This window comes from Nicotiana tabacum, chromosome 7, assembly GCF_000715075.1.
Source record: "Nicotiana tabacum cultivar K326 chromosome 7, ASM71507v2, whole genome shotgun sequence".
Lineage (NCBI taxonomy): Eukaryota > Viridiplantae > Streptophyta > Magnoliopsida > Solanales > Solanaceae > Nicotiana > Nicotiana tabacum.
Genome location: NC_134086.1, coordinates 149414322 through 149428554, shown reverse-complemented (window position 1 = coordinate 149428554; position 14233 = coordinate 149414322). Strand labels below are relative to the sequence as shown.

At 33.7% G+C, this 14233-nt stretch overlaps 1 protein-coding gene across 2 annotated transcripts; it reads right to left on the bottom strand.

Annotated features, from left to right (window-relative positions):
• Positions 1–4608: 4608 nt before the first annotated feature.
• On the bottom strand, positions 4609–12863 carry LOC107767262 (uncharacterized). Of its 2 annotated transcripts, none has more exons than XM_016586186.2 (9): positions 12559–12863; positions 11157–11424; positions 10692–10793; positions 10524–10606; positions 10315–10431; positions 9331–9433; positions 8583–9249; positions 8013–8212; positions 4609–5005 (listed from the first exon to the last, which is right to left on the bottom strand). In XM_016586186.2, the coding sequence occupies exons 1-9, from the start codon at positions 12675–12677 to the stop codon at positions 4889–4891; spliced, it is 1776 nt and encodes a 591-aa protein (XP_016441672.2). In that variant the 5' UTR covers positions 12678–12863; the 3' UTR covers positions 4609–4888. The 2 variants fall into 2 exon arrangements, with proteins under 2 accessions (XP_016441672.2, XP_016441678.2); XM_016586192.2 differs by having other exon boundaries at positions 10692–10772.
• Positions 12864–14233: the final 1370 nt, after the last annotated feature.

Genomic DNA, 14233 nt, shown 5'->3' with positions numbered 1-14233 from the left:
GGCGAGCTGAAGTTTTTGTTTTGTAACTGGCGAACTTCAGATCTAGAGCTGAAGTTATTTAGTTAATCTAGATACTAATAACTCCTTTGATTATCCTTCGTGTTGATGAGTATTGTCTTCTCCGGATTGTGCCGTGTCTTCTCATGTGAGAAATAAGCTCCTTTTGTTCCATCTGTTTCGCTAAGTTAGGACTCATATTCTGTGAAAAATATGAATATTGGTATTTTTAATTTACATTTAAATGTCAAGTTTATGTTGTTCCATTTAGAAGGATATCCAGTTGTAATGGATCCAATATATCTTTTACTTAGCTGAGATTCTCCTGTATATAATTCGAGAGAGTTGCAAAGCAAGGAGGGGGATAAAGGGGGCTGAAGTTATTTAAAAAGTGGGTACAAGTTAAAAGTTTTTTTAAAAACTGGGTATAGGTTAAATGGGGGCGATCAAATAGGGCGCCCCGTGTAATTTTTACGCTGAAATGCTCCATATTAAGAGCCCGTTTGGACATTAAAAAAATTCTTTTTTCCAAAAAAAATTTACTTTTTTTCAAAATCAGCGTTTGTTCATAAAATTTCTAATTTTCACTTGAAGATGCATTTTGAAAATTTTCGAAAATTTGAAAAACTTTAAAAAGCTGTTTTTCAAAATTTTCACTCAGATCAGTCACAAACTTCAAAAACAACCCAAACTTAAATTTATGTCCAAACATGTAACAGCCCAGCCCGCTAGTGATATTGTCCGCTCTGGGCCCTAGGCCCTCACGGGTTTAAAATGCGTCACTAGGGTCTAAGGCTTGTTACCTTATATACCCAGCATCCCTCTTGTGTTTTGCCGATGTAGGACTATGTCTAAAGCCTGGGGTGTTACATATACCCCTCTTATGGACTCAGCGTCTTCGCTGAAGTTTGCCCCATCGCATGGGATTTGCCTAGGCTCAGCACTGAGGTTTGCCCCGCCTAACCGGGAACCCAAACTTAAATTTATGTCCAAACATGTAACAGCCCAGCCCGCTAGTGATATTGTCCGCTCTGGGCCCTAGGCCCTCACGGGTTTAAAATGCGTCACTAGGGTCTAAGGCTTGTTACCTTATATACCCAGCATCCCTCTTGTGTTTTGCCGATGTAGGACTATGTCTAAAGCCTGGGGTGTTACATATACCCCTCTTATGGACTCAGCGTCTTCGCTGAAGTTTGCCCCATCGCATGGGATTTGCCTAGGCTCAGCACTGAGGTTTGCCCCGCCTAACCGGGATTTGCCTAAACTCAGTTGAACTCTGACCCACCATCGGCAACGCTGATACAAGAGTGGATCTGATACCATCTGTAACAGCCCAGCCCGCTAGTGATATTGTCCGCTCTGTGTCTTAGGCCCTCACGGGTTTAAAACGCGTCACTAGGGTCTAAGGCTTGTTAACTTATATACCCAGCATCCCTCTTATGTTTTGCCGATGTAGGACTCTGTCTAGAGCCTGGGGTGTTACAAAACACAACTTCAAATTTCAAATACCATTTTTACTTTAAAAACAAAAAAAATCAACCATTTTTTGGAATGTTACAATTATTATGTCCAAACGCCTACTAAGAAATTCTTCATTCCGGTGACTCAAAAAAATCAAAAGAATTATCTTCCAAAAAAAGAGTAACTTTATTTCTTCAAACATTATCTTTTTCAAAATCCGTGTGTTAGTTTTTTTGCCACAAAAGTGACAATTAAAGATTTTTTTCATTAAATTTATCTCTTTATTTCTTCTTTTTTAATTATTAGATTTTTCCAAAAATTCAATCCGTTTGTTTATGCTTGTAAGTTTCTTGGGACTTCTCATACAGAAGTCAGACTTGCGAGCTGTAAAGCACACGCAAGCGTGCATTAGTATATGTTACAATAGAGTTTTCGTAGAAATTTCATTCACACAAAACCCTGAATTTTCTTTTAGTGTCAATATCAACAATTCTGTGTCCTAAATCTTAATCTAAAAGAGTCAAGATCCTTCTTTTACGTAATGGAGTAATTAGTCACGGAATTACAAGTGTTTATACATTTGAGTAAATCATGATATTGACTGATGATAACAGATGCAGTACAGTGAATACGTAAAAGAATTTTAAGAGAAAGTACTAGAATTTAGCCATATATAGTCTCGAAATATAACGTGAGATGCTTTATTTCTGTTAGTTTTTGAGAATGTTTAGTCCTTTTAATATTTATGGGTTAGTCTTTTGTCGTCAATCAGGATTAATAATTATCCTTATTTTACGTAATGGTACCTTTGTTTTTCTTCTATTTACATCAAACAGCAAACAGTATGCATACATTTTAATTTTCAAGTCTGTACTAACCCAAGCAACCTCGTGTTTAAGGAAATCTGTACTAATAAACTATTAGCAGACCATTTTTGAAATACTCATCCCACTGGAATGTTCCTATACGAATAATTAATTATTAATCCTGATTGAATCTTTTACAAGCACATAGATTTGGTCCTTACTGTAAAATGTTACAGTTTCTATAGTTATCTAGAAATAGAAGATAAAATGTTTCGACTAAAAAATAAAAATAATAATACAAAAAGAGGAGATAAATGAGAGGCAAATCGCAGTATCACGAATTGAAGAAAGAAAGGATATGGTCCTGATATTTTTATTTTTTTTCCACTGTGTAATATTCATACCAAAATATTAGGATAGAGATCCATCAGTGTTGACTACAATGTATAAAAAAGGAAAAGAACTGTTTCCAAATCACAATACTGAATTTGCAGGTCTTCTTTAGACATTGAGAAATTTGACACTCAAGGAATGAAGAAATTCAGATAGATGGCACTGTATTGTGTCCTCGAATTGTCACAATCAGATGCAGAAATTAAAGAAAAGTGAAGATAAGAATGAGCAAGAGTATAATACAAGGAAGTTAAAAATCTTAATCTTGCTGTCTTAATTTATTTAAAGTAGTTTGGTATCTGTTTTGGACTATTTTGTATCTGATGTCAACTTGATCAAGTAATCTTGAGTTTTGAGAAATCATAAACTACAAATTTGACAAGTATTTTTTTAGCAAGATATGGAATTATGCCTACATGTAGTTGTTTTATACATCTCTATAGTCATATGCTTGATTAATGAATATTCATGCACTGAGTTTCTTTAGTAGTGTTTAAACTATTAGAGATACAATAGATACCTACGCCCAAATGGCAATTACTTTCAAGTAGAAACTAATAGCATGTTTGGCCAGCAAAAATCAACTTATTTTATTAAGTACTTTTTCTCAAAAGTGATTTTCTCTTAAGTACTTTTGGTGAGAAGCAGTTTGTGTTTGGCTAATTAATTTAAAAAACACTTCTGAGCAGCAATTAATGTTTGGCCAAGCTTTTAAAAACTACTTCTAAGTGTATTTTTCTCAAAAGTGCTTTTCAAAAAAATCTTTTTGGAGAAAAACTAATTTTTTCTGCTTCTCCAAACTACTTCTGCTTCTTCTCAAAAGCACTTTTTTTTTCTTCCAAAAGCTTGGCCAAACACGTCAACTTTGAAAAAAAAGTATTCTAGGATTAGAGAAGCTTGGCCAAACATGCTATAAGAAAATCTTTAAAATTTGCCATTGAAGTAGACTCGGGGGCGGCCCTTCCATAAAGCAAGTAAAGCAACTGCTTTAGGCCCCACATTTGTGGAGGCCCCATTTTTTGTTACACCTAATAGGTTATGTATAAGTTTAAAAAAATTATAAAGTGAAAAAATTTGATTTCTTGAAGAAGGATATGAAACTGCTATGATTTCCGCCAACGAAATTGCACTTGAAATGAATATCAAACCCGAATTTTCTAACAAACGTGTGATATATAGGAAGTGAGAATTTGATGAGAATGTTGATAATGAAATCTCAATATCTTTCGAAGAGTCCTTTAGAGTTGATAACTTTTATACATAACAGACAAGGCTATTTTTTCCCTTCAAAATAGATTTAAACAATTCAAAGCGTATGGAAATATTTTTAATTTTCTATTTAGCGGTAAAAACTAAGATCACTAGATGATGGAAATTTGAAAAAATATAGAATGTTCCTTAAAGCATAATAATCAATTCGATATTGATGGTTTAGATTTATTTTCTAAATTAAAAGGATCAAGAAAAATAGTACAATTAGAAGATGAAGTAGCAGTTTAATTGATACACTCAATCAAATATAAATATTTTGTTCTTTTCCAAATGTCTATATTGCTTATGAAATAATGTTAATACTCTTATTACCATTACTTCGGCGGAAAGAAGTTGTCAAAACTAAAATTGCTAAAATCTTACCTAACATCAACAATGTCTCAAGAAAGATTAAATGGATTAGCTATATTGTCAACTGAAAAATACTTATTAAGAGCTATTGATTATAAGAAAATTATTAATTACTTTGTATCTAAGAAAAGTTAAAAAAAAATAAACTTCAAATAAATAAATAAATTTTAAAAAGTTAAGGCGCCTCATAAAATTTGGCTTTAGGCCACAAAATTCGTCAGGCCGCCCCTGAGTAAACTTATATTTAGAAAGCAAAATTACCTCCCTTCATATACAATGGAACTGAGACTTTCCCCTCTTATACTTATTTTTCCATCAACATACCAAATTGACTAATGCAATTTGAATAGATTCAGTTAAATTTATTTCTACAATCAAAACTAATCTAAGTTTATACAACATAAAAATAACTCAGCATCTAAACTACAAGGGATGCAGTTTCCTTACAACACAATGATCTCTTTGTTTCTGTAACTTTCGTCAAAAGATAGGGAAAAATACTGATCTAGCTAGCAAGATTTCTAAAAGCTGGAAAATGAATGGGTGCTCACTCTATCATTATGAATAATTTACAGGATGTAATTCTACAAGTGCCATAGAGCACAGAGCTATTGACGAGCCCTGCCGAAGAAATGTTCTATTTGCAAGCATCCTTGAGACTGGACATTACTTGCTTTCGTGCCAAATTTGCATCTCTTTACTAAGGTTGTACTTTCCTTATTGTCCTGCTCAGGAAGTAAAGAACAAAAAATAAACTTCCACATTCAAACATTAACCCTTTCATTGACAGTTCCAAAATAGAAAATATATATATTAGGTGTTTAAGATGCTCTAAACAAGCATACATAACAAAAGGAACAATGCATGACCAAGAAGCAGAGGATCTAGTTATAAACGCAAATGCAGAAATTGCTTACCCGCAAAGAACTACTTGGGTACCATCACAAGAAAGTATTTTCCAACAAAAGTCGCAAAGATGGTTAGAAGTTAGACCGCATGCGTCCTAAGATACTACTACAATCTAGGTCTTTTATTTCCAGGCCTCTGTAGTTGAGCTCACAAAGGTTTAAGCAATCATAAGCTGTTGGATAATAACTAAATTGTCCTCCCATTCTCTTCTTATATTCTGGAACTCTTAACACTTTGGCTGAGGTGTGACACCCCAGCACCCAAGATGAGAATTTAGAAAAAAGCAGACTGCTCTTTAACTACTTAAATTACTTTAACTTCAACCACGACATATAAGTAATACCAATTGGCAAACTCAGATCATCTCTGTGAAAACTTGAACAGCCTAGTAACACTAAAATTTTGCATACCGTTAGACATTAATCTGAAAGCGTCCATGTCAGAGTAGCAGAAACAGCTTTAATGTTATAAAATTAAAGAGCAACATTGCTGTAAAGGAATGTGGAGATAAATCTTTACCATATAATAAGAAAGGTATTTGCTCATAAACCAAGAGGTAACAATACTGAACACTTCACAATTACAATATTTACTCAACATGTATACAGCATTGCATCACTGAGAATTTAGTTATGTAGACTGAATGGTATGCTTCTTGATAAATGTGTCATAGATATCTGGAAACAGCATGGTTTAAACCAAATATGAAGGTTTCTACCAGAAAAGAGCTTATTAATAGACAAATAATTAGTACTAATAAAAGTCTACCTTTCTTCTCAAATTCCGAGAAGTATGATTTACCAATTGAGAAATGAAATCTAGATAAACCAAATTATTAGGAAGTTGATACAAAGGCAGACAGCATTCACGCAGGGTCCAAGGAAGGGCCGCATCCAAGAGGTGTGATGTAGGCAACCCGCCCTAATACTGTATTACTCATATTAATCAATACTTCAACAAGGAACTAAGAAGAGTGGCTTGCTTGTTGGGGGAGGTAACAAAACGAAGTAGAGAGGAGGCAATGTATGTTGTAAAAATATTGTATGGAGAATAAGAATTAGCTTGAAGCGTGTCAAGGACACTGTCCTTAAGGATATTTCGCCCACACAATGATAAATAAAATTAGGCGTATCCCCAGGATTCAACAAGATGTTCTAGTATAAACTAGGAGCAGAAACAACAAAGATTAATCAAAAGAAAACCCATCACAATAAAAGAATATGAGAAGAAAAGTTTTTACTTTTTCACACTTTTCTAAAATGAACACAAGACTATATATATAGCCCAAAATAGAATGCATCAGATTATTAAGAAACAAATGTTATCATAGTAAATGAACAAGTTTTTAAATGTCATGAAAATATCAATAACATTAAGACTAGTAAATTGTCATTTACTTTTGTCACAATAACGTTCAAGATTAAAGACCATTAAGACTTTTGAAATGAAAGAAACGTTAGCCATTATGACTATTAAGAAAGGTCAAAACCAACTTTTTCAAAACTAACTTTTGGTAACTGAAATATCAACGATATATAGCCATTCAAAATTAATAAAGACATTGAAGTCAAAATTATTTATATTTTATGTTACATATAATAAATATATTCAAATTGATTAGTATAATAAAGACCTATTAATATAATATTAAAAGAATGAACCTAGACATCAATTTAAATATTTCTTTTTGAGTTATCAAAATTATTTTTCTAACAATCCCCCCATTATATGAAATTAATGGCAAAAACTTCTAGAGTACTTTTTGAGTTATGTGGATGATTGTTAGAAAAATAATTTTGATAACTCAAAAAGAAATATTCAAATTGATGTCTAGGTTCATTTTTTTAATATTATATTAATGGATCTTTATTATACTAATCAATTTGAATATATTTTATTGTATGTAACAAAAATTTGAATAGTTTTGACTTCAATGTCTTTATTAACTTTGAATGGCTATATACCATTGATATTTACCTTACCAAAAGTAGACCTTGACCTTTCTTAATAGCCTTAACGGCTAGCGTTTCTTTCATTTCAAAAGCCTTAATGGCCTTTAATTCGTGAACGTTATTGTGACAAAAGTAACTGACAATTTACTAGTCTTAATGCAATTGATATTTTCATGACATTTAAAAACGTTTTCATTTACTAATGATAATGTTTGTTTCTTAATAATCAGATGCATTCTATTTTGGACTATATATGTGTTCATTTTAGAAAAGTGTGAAAAGGTAGAAAAAGTAAACAATTTTCTTCTCATATTCTTTTATTCTGTTGGGTTTTCTTTTGATTAATCTTTGTTGTTTCTGCTCCTAGTTTATACTAGAAGAGCTTGTTAAATCTTGGGGGATACGCCTAATTTTATTTATCACTGTGTGAGCAAAACATCCTTAAGGACAGTGTCCTTGACACGCCTCAAGCTAATTCTTATTCTCCGTACAATATTTTTACAACAACGTAGAGCATGATTTCATATAAAAGGAGCATTGATAAATGCACCTAATTAGGATCTCAAAAATAAGAAATAGAGAACAAAAATTCAATAAAATAACGAAAATTTCTTTTTTTCCCAAAATGCAACCCAAGGTAAGAAAAGATGATATAGCAGATCCTCCTAGAGGAATATTAAGTGTTGAAGATGAGAGAGAATGCTACTCAGGGTTATGACGCTGACATCTCATGCTGAATTATGGGAAAGATCCACAGTGGACTCTGCAGACAGCTTACTAAGTAAAGCTACTTAATTTGAATACAACGACAGAAAGTAGGAGAAACAACTGCACATTAACATTTGTAAGTCAAAGGATGAGTAAAACCCACCAATGAGGCCTGATTTATTGATCGCAGAACTTTAATCCTGCCACCTCTGCCATCAGCTCCCACAGAAATCAAATCACCAGAATTTGCATTTGATTTTTGCAACCCTGCAGATCTCTTGTTCTGCACCTTCTTACACCATTTTCCCAAATGCCAATTGGTTCCATCAGGACCTAATAATCCACCGGAGAAGCAGTTGTCTCCTGAAAATTTTATACTTACAATGTCAAAGAACCTAATAGTGAGGATTCATATAGCTGACCCCAGCTAAATTGTGATTGAGACATAGTTATTATAAAGTCAGAATCTGAGTCATGAGGTAATTTTCTTTTCGATTAAAGAATAAGAGTGATTTTCATGACCTACCTAGAGAAAAGTAGGAGCAGAGGGTCAATAAAACTAGGGGCAATTCATATCTAAAATTGAATTAAAATTCAGGGATAAATCAAGTTATAAAGGCTTTGCTAAGAAGTGAACAAGATAATTTGTTAACGGATAATCAATGCAACTCCTAGCCATATAAACAACTGAAGATTTTTCCAGCTCGTCAATATCAGAGAGAGAGAGAGAGACCTGGTTCGGCAAGTAAAGCTGGCGATGAAGTCTCTTTTCTGATGTGAAATGAGGGCTGACGCTTCATAGAGTCATCTAGAGGGAGAAAATCATCGTCATCAAGAATAGTTACAGGTGACATGTTTACTGTGCTCCTCTTGCCACAACTCCTTGAGCCTGAGAGTTCATCCTTGCTATCTGATACCTGCACTTGAGTTCCACCGCCAGTCTTTGAAGTTGCCTCCAACCTTGACAAAACACTATCATTGACTGCCTTCTTATGGTCAATTGGTAGACTCAGTTTTTGATTTGATACGTCATGCACATAACTGGAAGTCTCCGAAATGCCTGTATCCTTATTTTTCTGGAAAGAGTTTTTCTCCTGATTATCTTGATCAAGACTACTAGCTATTATATAATCTGCTGTACCTTTTTCACTTGCATCATTAGACATAAGCTTTCTTTTTTTCTGTGGACTAGAATCATGACCAGAGCCAGTGAACTGATGCAAATCTACTTCTGCCTCAACAAGCGTCTTTTTCTGATTTTCATGAGGGCACCTGTCAGCTTTCAGTTCTTTACTATAACCTTTTCCAGAATCAACATCAAATTTCTTGGAAACTCTCAAAGTTCTCAAAATTCTATTGTCCCTTCCTTCAACAGCCATCTCAAGCTCTTGGACTGTTGCCTATTAATAGTAGCACACTGAAGCATCTTTGAAGCTCAAAATGAGATTAACATAATTGGATCGAGGACATCAAGCACTTACCTTGAGCTTATCTATCTTCTCTAGAGCCTTCCCAAGTTTACTAAGAGAACGAGCCTCTCCCCTCCCAAGAGTGTTGCATTTGGTCATCAATTCTTTGTAACTCCTGCCAGAGCACACAATTATAGCATCAAACATATAATTTGAAGACAAAGACTGCTAATGTGCCAGATAGAAACAGGTCACTTTAATTTACCATAAATACAGCTCAAAGGACTGGAAAATAACTTTACCGTGTAAAAGTTAGCTTTTTACGAAAAAGATTACTCTTTTTCTAAATCTTAACCACAATACTTTTTCTTGATAGATCAAAATTTCGGCCATATTACTTTACAGGCATTGTCCTAATAGCAGTCCAAAGACAAGTGAGCAACATACAACATACTCCATCCAAATTTATCTTCTTAATAGGCGGCCTTATCTTGAAGAAAATAACAAAATTCTATAATACTAGTCTGCATCTCTATGTAACAAAAGGTTGACAACTGCAATTACCTACAGAGCAGACGGAAGCCATTATTTATTCAGAAATAGCACTAATTTCAGAGATTTATAGCATGACATATTGTGTAAACTTTAATTTTGCACTTTGTGATAAGCTTTATTCCAACTTCCTTTCAGACTACCAATCCTTGGGCTATTAAGATTCCTATGATAAACAAGGCTTTTAGTAGAGATTCTAGGTTCATGAAACTTATTTTTTAACACATTGACCTTTTTCATATGCTACACATCGCATATCCCTAGTATCCTGTCAATTATGACTTGCCTGAGCTCAAGAGAAAACTCAAAATATGGCACTCAGTATATTTCAGTTTTTCCCATGGTAATCAATTACCAACGAAGATATCTACAGATCTGCTGATAACACAAAAATTTCTAGAGCAAAGTGTTGCATTACTAGATAGCAGAAATAATTTGTATAGCCTGATGTTGGGATTAAATTAATTTCATAAATAAAAGCAACTCTAAGTATAAAACTTTTACTTGTTACGCATGACCAGTGACTTCTTCAAGACGTCAATCGTCTCTTTACTGTTGGCCTCATTGCCCAATGAAGCAAGCTTCAAGACCTCTTCTTCGCCCAAGTTCACATCACAAACTCTAAAGACAAGAACCATAAATGAGAAGTCATAACAAATTGTAGTACAACAAAATAGGATAAATTATTGTTGCCCTTAATATAATCCACTTACAGCTTGAGTGCTGCGAGCTCCTTAGCTAGGGCCATATTTCTTTCTTGCAGTCTCCTGCATTCCGAGGTTGATTGATCCAGCTCCTGCAACATAAATTTCCGCAAAGCATAAAGGCAATTAGTGCCATGCCAAATGTACTTGCAACAAATCAAGAGGCAAAACATCTACCTGAGATTTTAGATGAAGCAGCTGTTGAATTGATGTCTTCTGTTTTTTAGCTTCATTCTTTAGAGATACTTCTACTTTCAACTGCTCTTTGCAGGTGAACAACTGAAAATTTTAAGAAGCATGATTTGGAAGCAGACATTCTTAAGAACGCTCAACTGTACTAGATAAGCACCAGCAATCACCACAGGGCATTTCTCAAACTTGTTCTATTTCCTCGCAAGAAATATTTTGGTTTTGGGCAGAGTATGACCTTTTTAGAACATTAGCCTAATAATAATTGATAATGGAACAACTCCAAAAATGAAATATTACATTTCTAATCTTTTTTGAGTCAGAACAAGATACCTAAATCCATTCTCATTTCACGAATAAAAGTATAGTGAATAGCATAACCAGTATGCAACTCCAAACTTTGTATACTGCAAACTAAAAGCAACCAAAACAGAAAAAAGATAACCTATTTACCTCAAGATTAACTTCTTTGAGATCTTTCTGTTGCTGTTCCAGAGTAGAAGCCAGTTTTAAAACTTTCCCCTCCAACCTTTTAACCTCATCGCGCAATTCGCAAGGACTCCCCTCAAGGTCATGTGATGGTTGGGAGAAACTAGGATCATTTGGATCACCAACTGATTGGAAATAAAGCCTGTTTGTGTTTTTCTCCGTACAAGTCTGTTTGCAAACTGGACAGTTCTTCTTCTTTCCATTTGTACAATACTCAAACCATTGCTGAAGACTGGTTTTTACAACCATAACATGTCAGAGACAGAAACAACTGTATCAAAGACACAAGGAAAATCCCTATAGTTCTATCCAGATAGACAAGTAGAGGATTCAAAATCATGAGTCAATAAGTATAAAGTACCCTTGCACCCACTCCACCCTATGGCATTGGTGAGTAATATAACACACACACACACACCTGCTGGCAAAGTTCTGTATCCACCCTATAGAAGGACATTTTCATAGGACAGTAGACCTGACCATAATAACATTGAAGCAAATGAATTTATTCATGCAAATGAACTCCTGGAAGAATATTCATAACAAGTACAATTTTAGGTAAAGCCAGAAGCCGAACTAAGATTTCAGCTTTATGGGTTCTGAATTTTAACGATGATTTTAAGTGCTTTTAATTGGGTTCTAAATTTAATATTTGTACATACTTAATAAAAAAATTTAGTATAAATACATTGTTTGAGCAAAAATTATTGGGTTCAATCTGAGCAAAAGTTATTGGGTTAGTCGAACCCATTTCTAGGCTCCTAGCTCCACCCCTGGGTAAAGCAATGATAGTTAGCCAAGTACAATCCAAACGATGGATACCTAATACAAGATATTTTCAATTTCAAACTAAGTACAATTCAAACCAGGAATACACAATACAAGTTTTCATATATTTTCAAATTTAATCAAGGAAACCAATACAAGTCTTAAAAAAAATCAATCTTTAACCAAGTACAATAGAAACCAATGATACCCAGTAGGCCAATACAAGTGTTCAAATATTTTCAATTCTTAACCAATTAAAAACCTAACCAAGCTATGCTAAATACAAGTCTTGTGCAAAAAGTATCCGTTTAGGTAAATAAATGAGCTTTACCCAGAGTATATTCCAAACCAAGAATACTCATTCAAAGCTTTCAAACATTTTCAATTTTAAACTAATTACAGCCCAAAACAAGAATGCCCAAATACAAGTCTACAAATAATTTTTACTTTTATAAACAGCAGACTACAAACCAAGGATACCCAATACAAGACTTCAAATATTTTCAATTCTTAACTAACTAAAAATCCAAAACAAGGTTACCCAATTAAAATCTTGAAATCTTTTCACAAATACAAAGAGTGTATATAACGGACTAACCAAAGCTCGTGAAAGACATGGCCGCAAAGAGAAATGGATTGAAGGTCTTCGACTATAGGTTTGAGATCCTCATAGCAGATTGAGCAAATGGTCTTGGCAAATGTGTTGCCTCCCGCCATCGCTAGCAGCTCTTTACTCCTCTATTCGCTTTTCAGATGTTTGGAAAAATATTGAGTTTTGAAGAAAAGGAGTTGGAATGTGGTGAGCGGGAAGAAGAGGGAAAGTTGAATTGGGGCAATTTGGAGAGTTTTTAAGTCCGTTTCAGTAGCTTAGCTATTGGAGCCAGGTCTTACTTTTCCCTCTATGCCTAAGGAAATTGACAAAAAGGTCAATTAATAAGAGTATGACTTTTTTTGTTGGAAACTATAAAAAGAAAGATTTAATTTATAGGTACTGTCATTATACAAAATTCCTTACGCTATTATTTTAATCTGTAATAGCTGATTAATTGCTATTTTTGGATATAAATTAATATTTGTCAAGAGATTTATCTATAATTACTTAATAAATAATAATAATAATAATAATATGATTGTGTAGATATTTTTAAAAGTCTCAGCAAAATAGAATTTAAACTCTAAAAATATGTATATTACTACTTATTATTAATTTTTTTAAGGGAATCGTATTAGAAACAGATGAATCCAACTCTCAAATATAATTATAGGACCAAAACAAAATTTGAGACAGACAGAGTATTAGTTATCTTCGTTTTTCTTTGGGGATATTCAGGGTATTTTTTTTATTAATTTGTATTTATTATAATGTTATGAAACAATAAATTTTATGTAACAGAAAACAAAAATAGAAAAACGGAAGTAAAGCAGAATCTCGAAATAATCAAAACAAAATCTGAAAATAAATTTCGAAATGAAATCGAGCTCACTGAACGCACAGTGTATCTTTAAGGAAATTATTCCTCTCAAGTACCCGAGTTGTTGAAATATTATCCTCCCAGGATATAACGATTTAACTCACCAGAGTAACGGTACCTAAAACACTAGTGAATTGCAAACCACTTAATGATTGTAAATCACACTAAAATTTATTTGTGCAAGTGAAAAAGAAGTTCAGAAAATTCCATAAGGAAAAACTATGGGATCAAGGCGAATTTACAACCATTTTTTGGCATTGTTTCTGAAAATTTGCAACCTTTCAGAAATAGTCATAACTGTTGGAACAGGTGGGAATGTTTAAAATATTCCGGGAAAAGAATTTAAAATAATTCGGGAAAAAAAATTGACCGGGTCGCGTCGCGCGCGGGTCCGAGGTTATTCTTGGTTGACTTTTCAATAATTAATTAAATAATTAGAAAAAAATTGTCCAAAAAAATTAATCAATCTTTGATCAAATCCGAAGCTGATGCCGACGCTGAAGCCAAGCGAGCGACAACGACTGCGCGAGACTTACCTTCTTTCTAACTCATTTAACACCAAGAGAAGTGCTTTCTTAATATAAGTACGTTCTCTTTTCTTTCCACTACCAATGAGGGACAATTGCTTTTTCCAAAGCATAAGGGAACAACTCACTTTTCCTTCACATTTCTTCCCTCCATTTTTCATTCACCAACTTCCAATCCCAATAATCCCCCACATAAATGGAGAATGGCTATAAAATAAAGGAATGCACGGATGAGTGTATGATTTACAAGCAAGGATTAATTGCATTTGGATAA